The sequence below is a fragment of the Aedes aegypti genome, chromosome 1 (assembly GCF_002204515.2).
Source record: "Aedes aegypti strain LVP_AGWG chromosome 1, AaegL5.0 Primary Assembly, whole genome shotgun sequence".
Classification (NCBI taxonomy): Eukaryota; Metazoa; Arthropoda; class Insecta; order Diptera; family Culicidae; genus Aedes; species Aedes aegypti.
This window is the reverse complement of record NC_035107.1, coordinates 23,758,501-23,775,361: the sequence shown is the minus strand read 5'-3', so window position 1 is coordinate 23,775,361 and position 16,861 is coordinate 23,758,501. Positions and strand designations below refer to the sequence as shown.

The following is a 16,861-nucleotide window of genomic DNA, read 5'->3' as shown; positions in this document are numbered from 1 at the left end:
GCAATAATTTCGTATTCGCCCTTTATCTCGTAAACAATTCGTTCTAAGATTACTATTTGATGAAGTCTTGAATTCCATATAACGTCAAATGCCTAGAAGTATGCAACGTCATATTTACTCTACGTAATTCATTCAAAAACCTAAGAATCAATCTATATTTCACCTGAAATATATTTTTACAAATTCAAAGTTATCCCAAAACAGAAAATCAATGATATGAGAAATGAACGATCTATTCATAATTAATCTTTATACAATCTTTTAACTGCTATCCATAACTAATAACCTAATAGCCTAAAATTTTTCAAGACAGAATGAATCAGATTTTCATTCAAAAATCTATCAAAATTACCCCGTTCTACGGTACCTACCGCAACTCATGACGGAGAAAGTGAGCTAGTTATCAACATGCAAAAAAAAATCGCAAAAAACAGCTAGGCAAATTGCATATGAATGATGTTTACGGGGACTGAGTCTTTACCGGTGCAGCTCACGTCTACGTTTCGCAGCATTTGCATAAATAGTAAACAGGCGCGGTGTTTGTTTACTACGAGCAAGCAGAGGGGGCGTATTGCTGTGCTGTAGGGCTGTGATTCTTGAAATAAAAAAACTAGGTCTGATACGGCGAAATGCCGCTCTCATAACGATTTACTTGATAACAAAATTGTATCTCGTGGAAACGGAGTCTTTGATGATGTGAGCTTTCGGCGAATCGCTCTGTCGAACGGGCTCCAGAATTGACCCGCATTCTAGCACCCCTTCCGGGAATCCCTCATCTACAGCCGTCAAATGAACGCCCAGGGGAATCTTTTTGGTGAACACGTTGGCAATCGCCTTCAGGGAGTCTGCCGGAATGGCTTCACCCGACTGATCAACGTGGATCATCGGACAACGGGTACAGTTTGCTTGTACCTTAAATCGCTTCTTACCGATCTTGACCTCCTTCCAGACTTGCAAGTCCTCTTCGGCTTTTCCTTCCACGATCAAGCTGCCTCGGAAGTGATCAACCAACCAGGACATTGTGGCATCGCTTTCAACACCTTCGTCATCACTCAGCGTCTTCATTGCGTCCCAATTGATCATCAAGAGTTTGTGAGGGGGCTTACGATCCGTGGCAGAGGTTCGCAACAGGCGAAGCTTCGGCATACGCAAGGCCTTACTGATCCAAGCAGCTGCTGCGTCGCCCAAGTCGATCGACTCCCCATCGTTGAACTCCGTAGGAAGCTTCCGGATTTTAAGAATCAGATCTTCCATGAAAGGATGCGTCAAGATCAGGAAATTTAGACTGGGATCGATTTTCGGATGGATCGTGGACATCTCGGCGTGCTTGTTGCGCATCAACGGATTCCCGTTGCTGTCTACGATCGTAAACTCGCGATCGTACTTCAAACCCCGCTCGGTCAGTGGCCAAGCACTCGTGACACGGTAGCCGCCACACGATCGTATCGGGTAAAGGTAGATCGCCTTCAACGCAATACCTTCGTTCTTGATCACGTTCCTCATGGGACTGACCATCGCTACATTACTCACCGACTTGGAAACGAAGCAATCATAGATCATGTCCACCAGCCGATCAACGTCCTCCTTCTTATTCATGTAGCCGAAGGATACCCGCACCGTCCCGGTAGGTCGTCCCTCGATCATGTCCGTATCGTCCCCACAGACCTTACCCATTTCGTAGAACATCAGTATGTCCTCGTCGGTCAGTCCAAGGTGTTTCTGACAGCTACCAGCGTTGCAGAAACAACCCGTCCGGACGTAGATCTGATGTTGTCCTGCAAACTTTGCAAACTCCGAGAACCCTAGATGAATTCCGTCATCCTTCAACACGTTAAACGTGACGATCCCTCCCTGGCGATCACGTGTTTCGTACCGGGTATCCGAGTAGAACAGGATCGCTTTCTTGCCGTTCGCGTGTTGGAGCGTCCCCAACTTTCGGTAGCAATACTTGGCTAAATTGAACACGTGCTTTGAAATTCGCTCCATCGGGCGATATCCGTTGGCCGCCGGAATCAACCGCTGTATCGTGTTCATCCCCTCTAGCAGCGATATGATCGAAAGGAACGGTTGGGTACCATCCTCGAACCGCGTCACCAGATCGTCATGCTTGAGGTGCAGATTCTGTCCGCTCAGCATGATCTTGATCGTTCCTCCGCCGTAGTACTTCTTGTCCAAAACGTCCTCGGATCCGTTCCGGATCAACAGAGCTCCCAATCCCGTTGGATATCTACAAAAAGGGAGAAAACGAGTCAAAAATTTCATTCAGATATCCTACCCTGTACTTACCCGAAGATCTTGTAGAACGACATGCACACAAAATCCGGCCGATAGCGACCCAAGTCCAGGAAATTCGTCGACACGTAACTTGCGGCATCCAGGCACACGTAGAATCGCTCATCATCGTACCCGCTCAAGCCATTCTGCTGAATCTCCTCAACCAGATCCAGCGGATACTTGGCCGCGTTGAAGTTGTTCTGCGCCGGAAACACCAACAGCGACGGCTTGGTTCCTCCACTACATCTGGCCGACACCTTCAGATGTCGCAGCAGCTCTTCCGGTTCGAGCGGATCGATCCGCTCGGTCCCCACTACGGATCGCATCCCCAGCACCGAGGTGTGGTTGTCCCGCAGGTAGACGAAGGCTCCCTCGTCCGAAGACGACTCGGGCTCGTCTGGCGGTCGAAAGCGGAAGCTCTCCGCTACCAGTTTGAGACTGGCGGTGGCGCCGGACGTGAATACCAAGCTGTAGTCCGAGGGGCTGGTGTTGAAGAATCGAAGTAGACGGTGTCGAACTTGCTGGAGTAGCTTTCCGGTCAGGGGACTGCTGTGGGGATTGCAGAACAGGTTTTGTGTGAGCAAGTCATGGACGGCCCGGATTTGGGACTCGGCGTACAGGGTTGTGCCGGCGTGGTCCATGTAGTGTTTGCCTGGAAGAAGGGAACTGTGGATTTTCATTCACGTTGTATAATATCGTTGCATAATATCTTTACATATACAAAAAAATACAGATCTTGCAGAATATTGTTGAACTTCTTGCTGAATGGTGCCCAAATTTGGATAGAATCTCGTCCACATTTGAACAGCGTCTTGTCCAGATTCTTGTACTAGCGAAGCTCGAACAAAAACTTGATCAGATTCAAGCGTAATCTGCTTCAGATTCGAGTAGAACGTTGTCGAGATTCTTGTCAGTTTTGTCTAGATTCGAGCAAAATATTGTCAGAATTCGAGCAGAAAATTGTCCAGATTATATCAGAATCTTAATCAGATTCGAGTAGATCCTTGTCCAAATAGTTGCAGAATATTGTTCAGATTACTGCAGAATCTTGTTCACACTAATACACAAACTAGTCCTGATTCAATCAGAATTTTGTCCAAATTCAATCGGATTTTTTTTTCAGATTCTTGCGAAAACTTGGGAGATTCTTGCAAATTGGGAGATTCTTGCAAATTAATAATTTATTTGGGTGGTTTAATATGTAGATTCTTGCGGAATTTTGTCCGATTTTTCACAGAATCTTGTAATTCAGAATCTCACCTAGTTCTTACAGAATCGCGCCCCGATCTTGAAGAATCTCGTCCAAATTTAAATTATTGCAGAATGGTGCCCAAATTTGAATAGAATCTTGTACTTTTTTTTTTTTTGCCAAATTCGGACAAAATCTTGTTCAGATTCCGGCTTAATCTGGTTTAGATTCGAGCAGAACCTTGGCGAGATTAGTGCCAAGTTTTGCGCTTGTTCAAATTCGAGCAGAAAACTGTCCAGATTCTAGCAGAATCTTAATGATAATCTTAGTTCAAGTAGATTCTTGCAGAATATTGTTGAGATTACTGCAGAATTTAGTCTCACTCAGATCTTACAGAATCTGGTCCAAAGCCTTGTACTATTTTTTTGCGAAATTCGAACAGAATGTTGTTTAGATTCATGTAGAACCTTGTTGTCTTCTTCTTCTTCTTTCTGGCGTTACGTCCCAACTGGGACAAAGCCTGCTTCTCAGATTAGTGTTCTTATGAGCACTTTTACAGTTATTAACTGAGAGCTTTTCTTTGCCGATTGACCATTTTTGCATGTATATATCGTGTGGCAGGTACGAAGATATTCTGTGCCCTGGGAATCGAGAAAGTTTTCTTTAAGAAAAGATCCTCGACCAGCGGGATTCGAACCCACGACCCTCAGCATGGTCATGCTGAATAGCTGTGCGTTTACCGCTACGGCTATCTGGGCCCCTTGTCGTATTTGAACAAAATCTCGGAGCAATCTGTGAGCGAGGACGGACGTTCAAAAATTGTGGCTGCCATTTTGTTGCGTACAAAAAGTTGAATTTCGTTACGTTAGAGTTGTGGCTTATCATGTCTATTTCAAATTTCTAGAATTTTCGAAAAATACCTGATTTTTGTGCAAGGTTTTATCCGTGAAAGTGAAGTAAAAATATGATATTTGAAGAAAGATTTAACTTTTGCTGCTGGTTGCAGCTTGTTCGTAAATTGAAGAACTGGAGAACTTTGATGAAGTGGGAAAAGCTGACCCGAAAAAATCGGCGGATTTGGAAACGGATGATCCTAGACTTTAAGCAGATATCCTATTTTAACCATCAAGAAGTGCTTGGGCTTACGATTGGAGAAGAAGACGTTGATCATCAATTTAGTGAGAGAATTCCATTTGATTATTTTCGAAATGATTGCTGTGAACAAGTCAATTCTAGCATCATGACAAATTTGTGTATGGATTTAACCGTAAATAAGTATTTTACAGCGGCACTTTTTCTGAGACACTACACTTGCTACTTAGCAAGCCTCAATTTTGATTTCTTGGCCATGTATGAATGCCTATTCTTGCTCCTGTGTTTTCCATACATTGATTTGTTTCATAATGGGAATGGGAATGTTTTCTTTTCATTTCAGAGAGCGAGCAATGGCGCTTAAGCCAAGGCTCTAGAGCCGAGGCATATGGTAGAAATACCTATGTCCTATCCCAGGAATAGGAAAGTTAACTACGATGGAGTGCGCCTTAACATTCTTAGCAAAGCCACTCCCAACGATTTTATCTAGGGTAACGGTCGTATTTTGAACCCCCTAAGGAAGTGATTTTAATTTTTTGTCCCAATTAACTAATTGCACAGCGTAACCAAATCAAAAACCATGTCAAAATGTAGAGAAAAACTTCCTCTACGAGACAAAAATTGCCTTACGGTCATGTAGGATCCAAAAGACGTCGAAAATAATTAAATTGTGAAGCGCTATTCTTCATTATTTTGGAAACATCAATACATTTTGATTGTATAATATGATACTAATTGTATAATATGCTTGCCCATAGTCTAATCAATCAATTGACAATGGAAAACCGAAGAAATTCTACGCTTTTAGTCCAGATATTTGAAAAAAGTTTTTGTTTACATTTGAACAATTTCTGACGGCTTCAATTTCTTGCAAGAATCGTGGCTTAAATAGAATATTGTCTAGCATGTAACAGAATCTTGTCTAGATTCTTGTACTATGTTTTGTAGAATCCTGTCTTGATTTTTGCAGAATCTTGCAGAATTTTGTTCGGATTCTTGCATGCTCTAGTACTAACGCTTACAGTGTCTATATTCAGGTAGAATTCGAGCATGATCTGGTTTAGATTCGAGCAGATTCTTGTCGGTTTTTTTCTAGATTGTTGCATAATCTTATCACAATTTGAACAAACTCTTGTATGAATTTAAGCAGAATATTGATCAGATTCGAGTAGAATCTTGTCTAGATACTTGCAAAATATTGTTCAGATTCATACAGAATCTCGTCCAGATTCTTGCAAACATTTGTTCAGGTTCTTATTCACATTCAAAAACTAGTCCAAATTCGATCAGAATCTTGTACATATTCGAGTAAAAACTTTTCAAAGTTCGAGTAGAATCTTGTCCAGATTCTTTCAGATTTTTTGTTCAGATTCTTGCCATTCAGAGTCTCACTCAGATCTTACGAAATCCCGCCAAGATCTAGCAAAATCTCGTGCATATATGCAGAATCTCGTCAAAATTCTTACAGAATCGTGCTCGAGTTTGAATATAATCTTGCCCAGATTCCAACACAATCTTGCCCAGATTCCAACACAATCTTGTCCAGATTCTTTAGGAATTTCGAACTGTTTCTTGCAGATTCTTTTCCTGATTCTTACAGAATCTTGTGCAGATCTTGCAAAATATTGCATAGATTCTTGTAGACATTAGCTGAAATTCATTCAGTATATTCTCCATATTCGAGCAGAATCTTGTTCAGATTCGAGCATAATCTGGTTTAGATTCGAGCAGAACCTTGTCGAGATTCTTGCCGAATTGTGGATAGATTTATGTGTAATCTAATCAAAATTCGAGCAGAATATTGTCAATATCGATATTCAAGTACATTTTTGTCCAGATACTTGCAGAATACTGTTCAGATTTTTGCCAAATTTTGTCCAGAAAATCCTGAATCTTGTCCAAATTCTTGAAGACCCATGTTCACATGTTTGCAAAAATTTGTCCACCAAATTCGATCAGAAATTTGTCCAGATTCGAGCAAATACTTTTCTACATTGGCGCAGAATTTTACCCAAATTCTTTTTTTTTCAGATTCTTGCGAAAACCCAATCAACTTCTAAGAGATTCTCGTATTCTTGTAGTTTCTTACAAAATCTTGCCTAGTTCCATACAAAATCTTGTGTCAATTCTTATCTTGTTCAGAGTCAAGCGGAAACTTGTCCAGAACCTTGCGGACTCTTGACCAGATTCTTGAATAATCTTTTTATTAATCTTATAATATCTGGTTCGAAAATAGTCCTTTTCGAGTTTGAACAGAATCTGTCTAGGATTCTAGCAAAAACTCAAATCCTAGCTGAATCTTTCAAAATCATTCAATTTCGTTGAAATTATGCAGAATCACGCCCACACTATAGCAGAATATTGTTCAAAGTTCTGCAGAATCTTGCCTCTCTTTTTTTCATTTCATTTCTCTTTTTTCTCATTTTTCCAATATGTTTCAGATTCTTGCAGAGTCTGTACCAGATTTTTACAGAAACTGTCTCAGATTTGGGAAAAACACATATTCTAACAGAAAACTGTCGCAATTTAATTTAGAATTAGAATTGTAGAATTTATCACAGTTTCTTGCAAATTCAATCCAACCTAAATCTCTCCCAGATTAAAGCAGTATTTATCGCAGAATCTGTTTCAGATTTGAACAGAATCTATTTTCGGAGTCGAGCAAATACTATTTCAGAATCGATCCAGATAAAAGCAGATTGTGTCTCAGATTCGAGTAAAATCTGTCCCAGGTGAGTACAGTCTTCGTAAATACGAAAATCTTTGTCAGATTTGAGCGGAATCTATGATCCTAGCAGAAACTCTCTCAAATTTTAGCAGAATGTCTCAAATTCATTCAATCTTCTTGAAATTTTGGCCGAATCTATTGCAGAATATTGTCCACATTAGTGCAGAATCTTGAGCTGATTCGAGCTGAAATATCTTCAGATTTGAGTAAAATCTTGCCTATATTCGAGTAGAAGGTCTCAAATTCTTGCAGATTCTCCTTTTGAAATTTAAATCTGTTTCAGATTATCTACAAGACCTTGTCTCAAAATCTTGCAGACTTTGTCTCAGATTCTTTCAGAAACTGTCTTAGATGTGGGAAAAAATCTTCAAGATTCAAATCTGTCTTAGATAACAGCAGATTCGAGAAAAATCTTTCCCAGATGAGCACAGTCTTCTTCAATACGAGAATCTTTTTCAGTCTTGAGCAGAATCTGTCTTTGATCTTAGCAGAAACTCTCTCAAATTCATTCAATCTTGTTGAAATTTTGGCAGAATCATGTCTAGGCTATTGCAGAATATTGTTCAAATTCATACAGAATCTTGATTCGAGCAGAAATAAATTTAGTTCGAGCCAAATCTACCCTATATTCGAGTAGAATTGGTCTCAAACACTTGTAGATTCTCTTTTAGAAAAAAATAGTTTTTTAATCTGTTTCAGTTTCTCCAGAAAACCTTGTTTCAGATTCTTACAGACTCTGTCTCAGATTTTCTCAGATTCTTTCAGATTCAAACGAAAAACTGTCACAAATTAATGTAGAATCAGTCTCAGACTCTGGCAGAATTTTTTACAGATTCTTGCAAATTCAATCCAACCTAAATGTCTCCCAGATTAGAGCAGAATCTTTTTTCGGAGTCGATCAAATACTATTTCAGAATCGATCCAAATTTGTCTCAGATAACAGCAGAACTGTCTCAGATTCGAGATAAATCTTTCCCAGATGAGTTCAGTCTTCTTCGATACGAGAACCTTTCTCTGTCTTGAGCAGCATGCGTTTTTGATCCTAGCAGAAACTCTCTCAAATTCATTCAATCTTGTTGAAATTTCGGCAGAATCATGCCTAGGCTATTGCAGAATATTGTTCAAATCCATGCAGAATCTTGATTCGTGCAGAAATGTCTTCAGATTCGAGCAAAATCTACCCTATATTCGAGTAGAATCGGTCTCAAATTCTTGCAGATTCTCCTTTTGAAAAACATAGTTTTTTTAATCTGTTTTAGTTTCTCTGGAATACCTTGTCTCAGATTCTTACAGACTCTGTCTCAGATTCTTTCAGAAAATCTTAGATTTGGGAAAAATTCTCCCAGATTCAAACGGAAAACTGTCACAAATTATTGTAGAATCAGTCTTAGATTCTTGTAGAATTTGTCACAGATTCTTGCTAATTCAATCCGACCTTAATTTATCCCAGATTAAAGCAGTATTTGTCCCACATTCGAGAAGAATCTGTTAGAGACGAACAGATTTTTTTTTTTCATAATCGGGCAAAATCTGTTTCATATAAGAGCAGAATGTGTTTCAGATTCGAGCAAAATCTGTTCCAGATAAGTGCAGTATTTGTCCCAGTTTCGTGCAGAATCTTTTTCATATTCAAGCAAAATGTTTTTCAGATTCGAGCAGAATCGAACAGAATTAACTTTAGATTCGAGCAGAATCTATTTTGAATTCGAGCAGAATTTGTCTCATATTTGAGCGAAATATAATTCAGAATATGTTACATATTTCATTTGTTACATGTTTGAGCGAAATATAATTCAGGATCTGTGTTGAATTCGATTCACGCATAACATGCATATAAGATAATTTCAGAATCTGTTCCAGATTCCTTCTCAGATACAGGTATATATGTGGTTCAATTTCGCGCATAATATGTCTCAGCTTGCGATCAGAATCTTTGGGATAATTGAATTGAATCCGTCTTGTATTCGAGCAAAATCTGATTCTTTCAGAACTTGATGATTGGCTGAATAGAAGTTTAATTTTCCAATCAAAAAGCTCATCAGTTACAGAAATTCCGAACAACACAAAAGTCACCGACGACCCCGGATACACATCATACAAACTAATGGCAATTAACACAAACTGTTGGAAAGTATTGAAATAAAAGCATAAAACGAGCTCACCATTTTACACTCGTAACACGTCAAACGCGCAGGATGTGAATAATAATCCATATTTTCGAGCGAACTAAGTAAAATTATATGAAACGAGCTCACCAAACTATTTAAAAACCATCTATTCCTATGGCCAATCGATCCAAGCTTCATTCTTCGAATAATGTGAATAGAGTGTCAGCAACACTTTCTAATTGTTCTGTGATCTGATTTTCTATTTGCTATGTTTTCTTCATTAACCAGATTCACGGTTCACTAATTCAAAACAGATGATTAATTCATGTCTTTCGGATTGTATTGTGTTGTCCTAGTCTAAAAATGCACTTAAGTTAAATTTTCAACAATTTGTCCATGTGAACTGATCCTGCAGATTATCCAAAGCTTTTTTTTACATGGAGTTATCCAATTTGTAATCATAACTTCCTTCATGACTAATCACCTACCTTTCAATCGCGTGAATTCTTTCTCGATATTGAGCGCCTCCTCGGCGGTGTATTCCTGCTCAAATTCCATCCTTACTGGAATAACCGCCTCTTGTTACTAGTCGTCCTTTAGACTAATTTCCGATTCACCTCCACTTATTCCGCCCTTTCTTCACAGCAGTAGTCTTCCTCCAAATGGAGCAGCACTTTTCTCTCGTCAGGCCCGCACTAGAATGATCAACCCGCACTAGGGATGGTTCCTATTATTTGAATCCTCGTGCCCCCGTTGGGCAGCGCGAATAGAAATTTAATTATTACGTAAACCGAACCACCATTTATCAATTACTGCTGCTACTGTTTGATGATGATTGTGACGGTGGGAATCGGGAAAAAATCGGTCGCCCTCTGTTCCCCTTCCCGGGCACGAGCGAACTGTCTCGCGTAACAATTCCATAGGGCTAATGTTCGAAATGTAATCAAATTGGATCGTTGTACCATACCCACCAACGGTTCAAGCATTGCCAACATAATAATAAAGCTTACCGTTATAAACCTGGTTTTTAAAATGACCAATAACGTTTTTTTTTTCAAAACATTCATATGCCCTTTGCAATGAACGCATTTCTCGCTTCTCTGAATCTAACATTTAGAGTCTCTCTTTGTTTACTTTCTATCTATGTCTCATTTACATCTTCAAATGTGCTTTTTGTACGAATAGCTAGCCAAGGATACTGTCTTTCTATGCACAGTGATTTTTTTTTTCAAAAGCTTCAGCTATACTGTATCAAAATAGGGCCGGGGAGAAGAGAATCTCTAATTGTTACTTAGGTCGTTTAGAGAAGTTCAGCGAGATTTTTATTCATCTAGACAATCGAAACATTTGGCAAACTGTCATTGGCCTTAGCACGGAGAGAAATTTTCTCTCGGCCAATGACTCATTTTTTTTCTTTCAATGTAAACAAAAGCGCCAAGCAGGGGGCCAATGCACGCTAACAAAAATCAAGTTGGCCTATGAAATAGGCCAATGACCTTTTTAAAATCGAAAATGGGCCGAGCATTTAAACTCAGGATCGATTATCAACGCGTAGAGTAACAAAAAATCCTCGCTCAACAATAAAGAGACCAGATTGAATTATGTATCGAAGACCATAAGAAAAGTAAGCAAACTTTGAACCAACTCGATTTTTGCTTTCATAACGTTTAATTTTCGAAAGTACAAAACGAAGTAAGAAGCATTTTCAACTTTCGCAACTTTACCACTACTTTAACTGCTTTATTTTATGGAGAAACAAGTGACTTACCCACGAATCAAAACAAAACACTACAAGAGTCAATTATACACTAGTATAAAAAAGTCGTAAGTAATTGACCGAAACGGTGTATCATTTTGTCAGTTTTTGTGAGAAAATTATATAAAATCAGAATTTGCAAAGTTTCGAGAATACACGTCAAGTCATATTATAGTATTTTTTAAATAGATTCAAAAATAAGGTTTTAATTCTTTCCATTTTTTCTCCAAACCGTGTGAAAGATACTTACGTCGATTTGAAAAAATAATCAAGATTCAAAAATTAGAGAAACACCAATTAAAAATGTGATAGAAAAATATTTATATTGCATTTTTTTATAAATCTAATGATCTGGACATTGGCCCTTTTGTATTGTGACGCGAGATCTGTTCTTACAAGTGGGGTACAAAACGCCCACGAACGGGACACAATGATATCTGGCGTTCGTTACACTACTGCTAGTTGTAACACTCGCCGTATCAATCGGATCGCGCGATATGCTCTACTACCAGGAGAGAGAGAGATATATACGCCAATTTGCATACAATCTGATCAGCAGCATGGTTTGAGATGGCCGTTGGTTGCTGTGGCCGCAACGATTAGGAATCTCCAGAGCGTTTACTGCCAATCGGTTTTATTCAGAAACTACCGGGGGCATAAATCATTGCAGAAAGTCCTGATGCAATAGCAGTTTCCCATATGTGAGTGACAGTTAATTATAGGTTCTTTTGTTGTTTGGTGGATTAATTGGATTAGTGGAAGATGTTTTTGTTTTCGAAGCTTCTAGAATATTTAGTCGACTCAGTGACGACGGTAGAGCTTTTAAATACATACACTTTCTTGATGATTTTTATCAACAATGTCTATCTTAATTTCAACAGAAAAACTTGCAAATTCAATGTAATGAAATATCTCTCAAAACATCAATCACGTATAATGCGTAAATTTTACATACGACAAGTGATTTGTTTTGGTAAATCAAAATCAGAAGCTAGGTGTCTAACAAACGCATGTTTTTACGCAACGATCTATGTGAAAATTACATAAATACTACTCGTTCATTTTTCTCAGTGTAATTTTAGCCTGATCTGAGGAGAAGAACTTAATAACTTAACTTATTGATTTGGTTAAATTCGGAATTATAATAATTGATAATAATAGCTTTGCTCCTGTTATAACACTAAATTTTAAACTTAATTGTCTTAATTGTCTAATTAATGCAATTCTCGCATAACAATTGAAAAGGTTCAATTATCAAATTGTAAACAAATCGGGTTTTGCTATCATTCGATAGCATCTACCAACACCCACAAACTATGCAAACATTGTTAATATAATCATAAAACTTATCATTATTAATTCGATTTTCAAAACGCCCAACAATCGCTTTTTCCAAATTATTCATTGGTCCCCTGCTCCGGCCTATGAACATTTCTCAAACTGTCATTGGTCTTAGCATGGTGAGAAGCCAATGATTCTCTGAATGATTCGCTCAAAACCAGCCTTGGGCTAAGACACGCTAACAAAATTCAAGTCGGCCTATAAAAAAGCCCAATGCCTGCTTGAAAATCTAAAATGGACCAAGCATTTACGTTCATCATATTTTCCATATTTTGGCAGTTTTCAGAATAAAATTGATTTTTAATATGTACTAATAGTAAATTGACACTCAACGAGCAACAAATCATATTGATTGATGTGAAAACTGAGAAATAGGAATCGAAAATGTGGTGAATAATATTCACATCGAATTTTCTCAGGATCAACGATATGAAGATTGGCCTTTTTGAATTGTTACGCGAGAATTCTGCTAGAAAAAAAAAACTAACAAATCTAGGATAAAACCATCCTGATCACTAGGTGTTTGTTATTTTAAACTGCTCTTGGTAGATTTGTATTATAATATTGTTATGTGATAGCAACAAACTATAGTCCCACAGTTTATTTCTTTCATGGACATTTTTCGAGAGACCATTTCCATCATCGATCGACCTATAAAGATTCAACACTCTGCCAGTCGATGACAGTATAGATACAGAACACTAATCTATTTCACTTGAACGCGAACGATAACTGAAACTGACTTTACTATCCAACCAAGTTGATCTTTTATACCAGCTGATCAAGTGAAACTTGTCCAGGGGAAGAAGGTACGCATCCTTTGTCCATGCATAGTTATGCTTTTGAATTCTTACTCTATTCAAGGTATGCCAGTAAATTGCTGTCTACAGACTTTTTTATACACATTCTCGTTGCTGATACGTGTTTCAACCTCATTTTGTTACAGGAGAGAAAAAAAAACCTAGCGAAGGATGATACATTTTACCTAGCTTGTGATGGATGGAAACGCTTGATTTCTCATGTAATCATTAGTTTTGAATATCTCATCAGGTATTAGAAATCCGACTCTGAAGGCACGTTCCGAACCAATCGAGAGATTTGTGCCGTCGTCATATTTTGGTCTATTTTACCACCTTTCTGATGAGAAAGGAAAGAAAAGGAAAAGGTATGCGATGACCGAACATACCACAATCAATGCAGTACACCATCATGTCAAATGGTCAGCAAAAATGAGACTCTCTTTGAGTATGCTCTCTTACGGTCATTTCTTTCTAGGATCAACGACTTCTGATGTTCTTTTGGAATAGGATAATAGCAAAGATGGTTAGAAGGAAAAAGATAACCGACTCCCGTCTTTTCTAGGCGACATGAATAGCGCCGCTCTGGTGAGTCAAAAGCCAACTAATATGCAACGTTCTCCTAGTGACCACCAGATGTTGAAGTGTTGGTTTATGACATTCACGCTTGAAATAAGGTACACAACTAAATCGAAGATGTCCGATATTGCCAATCATCTCTAAATGGCATAAAATGTGAGAAAATAAGGATAAACAGCACATGAACATTTTTTAGTATGTATAAAAATTACTCAAATTTTGTGTTGGTTCAGAAGAGCCTGATATTATGTGAGTCGTACTCACTTCTGTGTTACAATTTTTAAGCGTGTTTGTTTGATTTCTTCCACTTTTTGTTTTTTGATTGCACGATGATTTAAATTTAGCTGAATGTAATGTTTACGCGCTTTTGACTCAACAGATGGCAGTAGTGTTACTTTAATAGCATGTCGTCGGCAAAATATATGGCAAAATAAAGAGTCGATCATTTTTTTCCTTTTAACCATCTTTGATAATAGTTTAAACTAATATTTTTCAATCTTAAATTGCCCATACGCCCAATATACAGGAAAAGGTACAGTCTGGAGTGTGCCAATTACAGATCCCGCTGAATTCGGCGTACAAAATACTGTCGCACATCCTGTCCTGTCGTCGGCAAATATCAAGCTGGTCTTCGCGAGAGCCACTCGACAACGAACCAGATGTTTTCCTTGTGAATGGTCTTAGATAAATTCCGAGAGTAGCTGGCAGACTCACCATCTGTTTATTGATAACAAGGCGGCGCACGATTCGGTGACAAGAAATGAGCTGTGGTAGATAATATCTGAACATGGTTTTCCGGTGAAACTAATTAAGCTGCTGCGTGCAACACTGGACGGTTAGACGGATTGAAGTGAGGACACAAACTTTCGAATACGTGTTTACTTTACATCACGCAGTGATGCCACATACACAGATTTATCTGTAATTACACAGATTTTTTTCTATTTTTGCCTACAGATATCTGTGATCACAGATCCAGATTTTTTAGATAAAAAAGATTTTTAAGATTTTAGGATATTTCACGAGTTAAGCATACAGTTTTGGAAGATATAAAGCAGTAATACCATTACTCTGTATTTTTTTTTTTTTATCTCAAAAATTAAACTAATTGAACTTTTAGAAGCAATTATGCATCTTTAAATTACTACAATCAGGCAAATGGGCTATCGAAATACATAGGAACCACTTATGAAAATTCCCCACAATTAATCGGGTTGAAGTTCATAGCTTTGCCTTATGAAACCAAACTTTGAAAACAATAAAATGTTCTCGTGGTAACCCGGAATCAAACCAAGAACCTAGCGATCGTTAGGTCCGTGCGTACACCACGCGCCTAACGACGCCTTGATGTGAGTTTATGCTAAAACGATACATAAAGCGGTCGTATTGCAATAACCGTTCCACCTTACTTAAGGCAAAATGTATGCATTTTCAGAGGCGTCGCGTCAGCATGTGCAACATGTGCACTGCACAGGTGGCATCTCATTCATCCTGACCACCAACAATATATTCACTTAACAACCATTACAAGTATCACTGTTATCAATAGTTTGCTACGTAATTTACATTCATCAAAATAGTTTGCTTTGCAAATGAAATGAAATAGGCGTTTCGTGGCGACGCGCGATCTGAGAACTTTTTTTTCCTCGCGCATTGTTGCGTGACACTTTATCCCACGCTACAAGTTGCTGGCTGTGACGATTAAACCCAACGTGTGCACATTCATCGGGAAACGGGCTGCCCGGTATCGTACACACAATGCTGCCAATGTGTGAGTAGTCAAAGCGTTAACTCCGGCCAGTGCACATCTTAGGACCGTTGTTAATTGTACCACGATTTTCTGGTGAGTTGCAAGCTTGGTGGCAATGATGATGTCGCGCTACACGATGATTGTTCATCTGCAACAACCAGACAGCTCACCAATCCACCTCGAGGTGGATCGTGCTGAGTTGTTGAGTTGAAGGAGAGCGAAAGAAGAAGCGCAAAAGTCTGATTTGACAGCTCTGCAGAAAGCGCGTGCGCACGGAAAGAGCGCCAGTTCGGCTCGATTTGCAATGATCGGTTATTATTGTCGCACCGCCACCAAACCGGATCGCGCCAGTGAGACTCGCGACGCGCCTCAACTCGCCGCATTTTGAAATAAGTTTTTTAGTGTGGCGCTGCATTCTTACGATTTTTATTAACACAGCGCACTATTCAAATATTAGCTACTGGATACATAATATTATTATTTTTCCGCTATTGGATATTCTATAGTTTGGTTGATCGATGTAAAAGTTTGTTTTAAAAGCAGCTCCATTTATTTTGAAACATGTTGCCGTGTAGAATGGTAGACAGCATAACTAATTTAATTAAAATAATTTGAAGTTATAATTAGTACATAAACAAAAGGGGAAGAACGTTTATGCTGGTTGTGCATTACGATAAAATCTCTTAACTTAAGCAATGCTCGTTGTTGGTTCTTGTGGAAGGATCAACATGTTCGGCTTAACGAATCCTATTTTAAATATCGAATAACACCACATGCAATTGAACAAGTAGGATGTGATTACAATAGACTTTTGATATTTTCAATTCTGAACCACCGCAAAAAAATATTGGGAATCAAAATTCTCCTGAGAGGGATGATGTGGTGGAGGCTCATTCTAATTAATATTGTCGTTCAATTATGGGAATAAATTAAAATTGTTATTGCTCCATACATACTTATTTATTATAATTACTTGTAAATATTGATACAGCACAATTCAAGTTTTTAAATATCAAATAACAAACATAGATATGGTCGGTGTTCAGACAGACTGAACCAAGTGTTTTTTTAATTGATTAAGAAAAATGTACCCCAAACATGTGAAACATCAATATATTATATATATTTGCTGTAAAAATGAAACTTATCAATTTGATGATACATTTGTATCAAAATAACATGGAAGATTTAAAATTGATGGAGTTCTTTACGTATCCTTAGAGCTCCAAAATTCATCTAGTCTGGTC

General features: G+C 38.4%; 2 protein-coding genes across 5 annotated transcripts in view; one reads left to right on the top strand and one right to left on the bottom strand.

Annotated features, from left to right (window-relative positions):
- Positions 1-16,861, top strand: part of LOC5578387 (mannosyl-oligosaccharide alpha-1,2-mannosidase IA) — a 217,026-nt gene that overhangs the window by 46,128 nt on the left and 154,037 nt on the right. The window lies entirely within an intron of this gene.
- LOC5575262 (molybdenum cofactor sulfurase 2) lies at positions 616-10,367 on the bottom strand. Of its 2 annotated transcripts, none has more exons than XM_001661813.2 (3): positions 9,880-10,367; positions 2,287-2,926; positions 616-2,227 (listed from the first exon to the last, which is right to left on the bottom strand). In XM_001661813.2, the coding sequence occupies exons 1-3, from the start codon at positions 9,947-9,949 to the stop codon at positions 649-651; spliced, it is 2,289 nt and encodes a 762-aa protein (XP_001661863.2). In that variant the 5' UTR covers positions 9,950-10,367; the 3' UTR covers positions 616-648. The 2 variants fall into 2 exon arrangements, with proteins under 2 accessions (XP_001661863.2, XP_021694850.1); XM_021839158.1 differs by having other exon boundaries at positions 2,287-2,940; positions 9,880-9,968.

Bases quoted from the DNA above. Each gene is read 5' to 3' on its own strand.
- LOC5575262 (XM_001661813.2), bottom strand. From the start codon at position 9,949: ATGGAATTTGAGCAGGAATACACCGCCGAGGAGGCGCTCAATATCGAG. The intron at 2,927-9,879 runs GTAGGTGATTAG...CCCTTCTTCCAG, and splicing joins AGAATTCACGCGATTGAAAG to GCAAACACTACATGGACCAC. The intron at 2,228-2,286 runs GTAAGTACAGGG...CCCTTTTTGTAG, and splicing joins TCGTTCTACAAGATCTTCGG to ATATCCAACGGGATTGGGAG.